The sequence below is a fragment of the Nematolebias whitei genome, chromosome 11 (genome assembly GCF_014905685.2).
Source record: "Nematolebias whitei isolate Nwh7 chromosome 11, NemWhi1, whole genome shotgun sequence".
In the NCBI taxonomy this organism is placed as follows: domain Eukaryota; kingdom Metazoa; phylum Chordata; class Actinopteri; order Cyprinodontiformes; family Rivulidae; genus Nematolebias; species Nematolebias whitei.
Window position 1 is genome coordinate 5,365,764 of NC_056508.1, and position 6,879 is coordinate 5,372,642.

Genomic DNA, 6,879 nt, shown 5'->3' on the forward strand with positions numbered 1-6,879 from the left:
AAATTAAGAGTTCTCTTAAAATAAACACTACCTGACTGGACAACTTTCTTAGTTTTGTTTGCTCTATCTCAACAGAGCAAACTGATCTGTATCAACATAAAACCACATTTAGACTATCATTGGACTAACAACCGACTCGTGCACTTTGTGTGTGTGCACAGCTTAACATCCAAAAAGGTTCAATCATGTTATCTGGACCAGTTCAAGTGAGAAATGTTTTGTCCCCCATCCAGAGGACTTCTTCAGTCTACGGCCCCCACATCAAGAGGCCTTCCTCAGTCTACTACCCCCATCCAGAGGACTTCCTTAGTATATGGCCCCCACATCCAGAGGCCTTCCTCAGTCTATTCCCCCCATCCAGAGGACTTCCTTAGTCTACGGCCTGCCAACCAGATCTGTCCCACAGGTAGCCTTCACTGCTGTACTTTAAGCTAACCTCCTGTTGGAATTCCCAACCGCCAAGACCAGAGGAGACGTTTCATCTGATGAGGAGGGCCGAGTAAGTCAGGATGAAAGAAGTGTCCTGAGCTGGGAACCTCCCATTCCAACAGGAGGATGTCTTGAAACACAGCAGTGAAGGCTACCTATGGGACAGATCTGGTTAGCAGACTGTAGACTGAGGAAGTCCTCTGGATGGGGGACAAAACATTTCTCACTTAAAGAAAGTGGTCCAGATGACATGATTTAACCTTTCTTGCTGTTATCTACCTGGATTACTGAGCTTACAAACCTTTATACAGCCCAACATGTTCATAAACACCACGCTCCAGCAGCTGCAGCTTCAGGATGAAACAACTAACTCACCTGGTTAAAATCAGATGATGGATTGTGCTACACACTAGACTCAAGTTTTACTGAATCAACACTGTGCTATGATTAAAACGGACGTATCAAGAGCGTTGGCCTGAAACAGTCAGTACATCTGCTTGCTGTCCGTTTTCATCCAGTCTGGAAATGTGACCTGATCTTCGGCTCAACGTTCCTCCCCATCAGCTTCTGTTTGTGGTGCACCCCTCAGGACAGCAGAGCAGTCCTGCTTTTATCTCAGATCACCAAGAGTCATTTTAGGATGAGCAGCTGTTAAACACCATGGAGGACAGGCCAGTCGTTATAAACAAAGCAGCTTTTCTGCGTGGAGGGAAAAACTTAAAATAGCTTCAAGCTTGGACCCAGATACAAACGATGTCGTCGAGTGTGTTTAGTAAAAATAGCAACCATCTGCTGAGAGAAGTTGAGGTTTGGCTTAGGCATGCTGTTTCTGTTCTTTTGGTTGGCGCTGAGGAGGGAGTCCTGGTGAGAAAGGCTTTAGATACCACACCCGATATGTCAGATACCACCCCAGCAGGCCACAGAGGGTCCCCAGCAGCTTGTGCGACAGGTCATGAAAGTAAAGAGAGGTGCAGACAAACATCCACACCCACAGAACTGTGATCCCATTCAAGGCCACGTACAGCAGGCTGAGGACCGTCTTGGACAGTGAAGACTGCGTGGCTGTCCTCAACAAGACCATAGGAGACGTTTCCTCTATGATGAGGAGGGTCGAGTAGGTCAGGATGAAGGAGTGTCCTGAGATGTCGTACCCACGCCACAGCAAACCGGCCCGCCTGCACGTTACTTTGGTTGTAAACTCGTCAACAAGCAAAGTCCTGTTTTCATAACAAGCGCCGGTGACGTCCTCGATGTAGAAGAAGGTCTCTGTGCATACGTACCACACAGCTGTCGCTACCAGCAAAGACAACAAGCGGCGGCCAAGAAAGGAAATGTTCCTGCTGAAGGCCGAGTTGGACAGGAGGATGAAGGGCGTCAGCAGCAGCAGCGTCCAACCCCACGACACTTTGACAAAATATCTGTGGAAGAAAGAGAGCAGTCTAATGAATGCCCGTGTCCTTACCAGGAACTAAAACACTGTTCAAATATAAAGAGCACAACAGCAGCAACACTTTTTGAAAGACATTTTTGCTTTACATCAGCCTCTACCGAGGGCTGAAGGACAACACAGAAATTATTCAACCCAGTCGCTTTTACAACCGAGCAAACATTTGATTTGGCAGTAGCTGAGCATCATCCCCAAGAAACATTCTGAGCACTGTGTGAGAGTTTGACTAGGCCTGTCACGATAACAAGTTTTGCTGGGCGATTAATTATCTCAGAAATTATTGCGATAAAAGATAATATTGTTTGAAATTTGACAATAATTAGTAATTAATGTCAAGTGTAAGAAGAAACATTGGTTAATTTGTGTGCAGTACCTTTTTTGACCACCTGATGGCAGTATAAGACTGTCTGAACCGAAGAATGGATAGTGAGGGAGTGAGCAGCGTGTCTCTTTAAGACAAATGAGAGGGAGGCCCCTTGACGAGACACGGGCTGTCCGGTTCTCAAAATGGCAGGCTCTTGGTGTGGTTTGAGCACTTTAGCATAGCACTTGTTACACAAAGCTTTTAATTAATAATAAAAAATTTAAAAAAATCAGTAAACAAGTTCTCAGCTTCTTTTTTCAGAGAAAAACAACTTTTTAGACAAAGGCACGGGTTTCAGTCGTGAATTTTGGAGCTTCGACAAGACGGAGGTAGGGTTGAGTACCGAACCGAGGTTCTTTTATGGCACCCATCAAACTGCACCGCTCGGTGTATGGATTGAAACGTCACTCTTTTTTTAGTGTCAAGTTTCGGTATTGGCTGTAACTTGTCACATGGTTTCATCACGCAGGCAGGTAAAACACCAGACATATGACAAACAGACTACGTGTTTACACCCAGAGCTGTATAGAGCTGCTGCACCTAATCTATGAATAATGTACATCTACGGTGCTGGTGACGCCCACAGACGGGTTCACGTGTGCAGAGTGTGTTGTCGAACAGCTTCGATTTATGAGCAGAAAGTTGCTCTGTGTTTTTCTGCAAGAAGACAGATGGATAGCAGCCTCTCCTCCTCCTCTCAGCGTGAGTCAGTCTGTGAGTGTTAAACGGACTCAACATCTCCACGACCAGACTGTTCATCAAAGAACTCCGAGGACGGAGCTGTGTCTGTGTTTCAGCTGGTGAGTTTACGTTTGTTAACGTTACTGCAGCTAAACACGTACATCGCCGTGAATTAAACTAGAATCCATGTAACGCTAACTTTAAGATATTAGTGTGTAAATTTATGTTATCTACGTAGCTAGCTAAACTCAGAAGTTAACTAAAGATTGACAGTAACAGATGAAGCTTGTAAAAATGTGCTCATCCATCCAGTCAGCTGCTTAAACAGTTCACTAATGTTCACTGTTTGTTCATGTTCTCACAGGAGGTTCTGACCCAGATGTGAGGACAGAGACAGACAAAAGAAAAGTGAGATGGGGGGGAGGGGGGTGATCATCTCCCTAATTGACATGAGAACAAAACAGGGACAATAACAAGTTTAAAGGATTTTGTTGACCAGTTAAACTTTTATCTCTCAGCCTAGATAATGTTTTTTGATCAATAATAACACAACCATGTTATTGTTGATGTTTTGTTCTCATGTCAATTAGGGAGATGATCAGAGCCCTAAACCCCAGAGAACCACAGAGAAGATTCAGGAAGAGACACAGAGGTGCAGATGTCTGCATCAACCCTACCTCAGTGAATCCAGTGACCTGCTGGTGGGATGTGAGGGACAATATGTCAAACTGACAACCAGGTGTCTGTGTGTGCAACAATCATCATCTACACCCTCAGAGTGAACATGTTCTACTGCTGGAGACACCATCAGCCAGGAGCAGCTGGTTTGTGTCCAGAGAAAACAGACATGTTGATGTTTCTGAATAAAAACTGTTCAGTGAAAAGGTCCTCAGTGCAGCAGTGACCATTAGACACTGACGTGTCACTGGTTTGTAACTGGTCTTTTGAACTGGAAATTGTTTGTTTTTATGAAAGAAAACTGCTTGGAATAGAAAAATACCAAAGTTAAAAAATAAACTCACAATTTGTACTGTAATGTGTAACGTAATTTTATTCTTGTTAGAATTAATATTAATTACAAAATTGGTACCGAAACAAGAACCGTCCAGGAACCGACACCGAAGTGAAGGAACCGACACCGGTACTGATTTTTAACAGTTGGCGTTCACCCAGCTTCTCTGTCAGCACAATAGCTCATGACCCACTGGACGGATTTTAATTACACTTTTAGAAAATAATCGTTGGGTGGTGTCTAAATAACTTTTATAGTCAATCCAATTCAAGATGGCTGCCACAGCAAACTCACGTTAGGGTAAAATGTGTTGGGGTGGCAGCTGAGAGTCATTTACAACTAACAGAGCAGGAGATCCTTCATATCCTGCAGGACGAGGTCACAGAGTTACTTTCAAGGTTGGGCCCAAACAGCTTCAACATTTCTCAAGACTTCACACTTCGTCTAAAACTCTGGGTGAACGGCAGCGTGAGACACGCATCAGTGAAGGAATGACAGATCTTTAATATAATGGGTTTGGCTCCCATTCATGCCTACCAATGCAACAAACTATGAAAATATGATAATATTTATCCCATCTATATTTCGTAATTAACCTTTATTTAACCAGACGGATCCAGAGGGGTCTGACCCTGAAGGCAGCCAGTGAAGGTTGTTCCATTTCTTTTAGTTTTTACTAAAACTGAGAGCATCCCTGTGACACTTTGGAGACAACACTGCGGGGACTCATGATAACTGAACTTGTTGTAAATGTGTTAAACCACGTGGAGGGAACCACCAGGGTTCTGCCTGGTGGTGCAGATGGAAGAGGCAGTCAGACCCACGCAGGCACAGCGTGCCAGGCCAACCAGGCTCAGTCAGGGCCTCTGGATGGTTTCATCTTTCATCCAAGAGGCTTCTTCAGCCCGAGGAGCCACAGCAACATGTGAGAGTGCTACTTATGGGACTGTGGCTCCTCGGGCTGAAGAAGTCTTTTGGATGAAAGATGAAACGTTTCAATAAAAAGAAACCGTCCAGAGGACCCGAGTTAATTTCGTTGTATTTTGACCTGGATGGATTAGAGCATGAACTGTGACGTGTGTAAGGAGGTTAAGGCCTGAGCAGCAGGTGAGGACTCAGGTGTGCTCAGAAGGAACAGAAAGTAACTTTGGCGCTACTTACACGTTCAGGACGTTTTTGCTGCTGCTAAAGTAAGTCTGCGGGACGAGCTCCAGGTCTTTGAGAACCGACCCCACCAAGGAAAACAGCAGAAAGATCCAGGGGAAGCCCTGTCGGAGCACAGGTATCCTCCGCAGAGACACCAAACTGTCCACAATGACATCCATCGCCGCCATGTTGACGCTGCTGACGGGGCAGGCGGAATCGGTGTTGCCAGGTGAGAAATGTAGGATTATCGTACTAGAGACGTAAAATTACTGTATTGTGAGGGAAATTATCGTACACCCGTCATAACCAGAACAACAAATCTATTGATGCACTATAGTAGTGATGGGTCCTCTTCCAGACCGGCTCTGATTCTTTTCTTATTTCTTTTCCTCACTCATGGGGCGGGCGCAGCGGACTATTCAGCCAATCAGGCATCTGTTTGCGGACATTGATGCCTTCAGGGTTCACAAAAAAACTCCGACAGACAGCTACGAGAGGCTGATAGCAACCGATTACAACCACACATTCACGGAATGGTCAAATGATCGTATATTTGACCTTTTTTGGGATTATTGATTGAACATCGTACAGAGGGCAAAATTGTCGTACAAATACGCAAATTATTGTACACCTGGCAACACTGGGCGGAAGTCTCTCTGACGTCACTAAACTTCAACCAATCAGACTTCATCTTTCTTTAACTATTAAACAGCCAGATCCCAGTGAGCCCTACATGAGCCTGCTGTGTCCGAGGTACAAATGAATATAAATACGTCATACCTCAGTTTTATACATGTTTAATATAATAATCGACAACACACCACCCGTTTCTGCTGCCATGTTTAATCTAAACATAGAAGTCACCTTCACTCTTCTTCTGGTCGGTATACTTTTCAGTCCTTGAACTTTTTACTTCATTTCATGGCAGTGGAGTCCACGCTGTCCCTCTCTCTATTTTCCCAGTCAGTCTTAACATGTATGTGTGCTCCTCTCTATTTTCCCAGTCAGTCTTAACATGTATGTGTGCTCCTCTCTGTTTTCCCAGTCAGTCTTAACATGTATGTGTGCTCCTCCGTTCAGGGTCACTGGAGTCCTCTGCAGAGGTCACCGTGGGAAAGGCAGGACAGCCCTGGACAGCTTTGGCTTAATGCTAAATTAATGTTTTTGTCTTTGCATGTTGTCCAGCCGAACACATTTCAGTGCACCTAAACAGGCGCCAGGTGAATTTCCAGCTGTTTGTATTTCATGTGACGCACAGTAAATACCTGAGACAACAGACGTCAGACCCTGTGTCTCTAACTGTGCACGATCAGATTTATGTTTATGACTGGAAAGAAAACCTGTGTAAGACTCTTTTGTGATTATTTACCTAACTTAATACACACTTATTATTATAAGTTTTAGCTATACTAAAGACAGCCTTTATTTTTTACTAATTTGAACATTTTAAAATTTTGTTTGCAGACAATTGACAAAATCAAGCGTTATGCTTTTATTCCTTAATTCAAGTAAATAATCTGTTTCTTTCTATATAATTCAATACCTCATATAATTATCTTTTCCAATATTGTCCCAACATTTCACACAATTTGCATTATTACTTATTAACCTTTATTTAACCAGGTGAATCCCACTGGGATCTTTGCAAGGAAGGCTCTGCAGCAGCCTAACGTGCAGGGTTTGGATTAATAACTCAGTAATTAATAAACCCGTGTCTAGCTGGACTAAATGTTGCTGTGATGTTTCTCCATCTCATGCTTTACTATGTGTTATTCCAACATCGTTTTTATCTGAAGTCCA

The 6,879-nt window shown here is 43.8% G+C and overlaps 1 protein-coding gene across 1 annotated transcript; it reads right to left on the reverse strand.

The window, feature by feature from the left end:
* Positions 1–1,136: 1,136 nt before the first annotated feature.
* On the reverse strand, positions 1,137–5,267 carry fitm2 (fat storage inducing transmembrane protein 2). The gene is made up of 2 exons (XM_037683869.1): positions 5,095–5,267; positions 1,137–1,847 (listed from the first exon to the last, which is right to left on the reverse strand). Exons 1-2 carry the CDS (start codon positions 5,265–5,267, stop codon positions 1,244–1,246), a joined length of 777 nt encoding a protein of 258 aa, XP_037539797.1. The 3' UTR covers positions 1,137–1,243.
* Between the last annotated feature and the right edge of the window lie 1,612 nt (positions 5,268–6,879).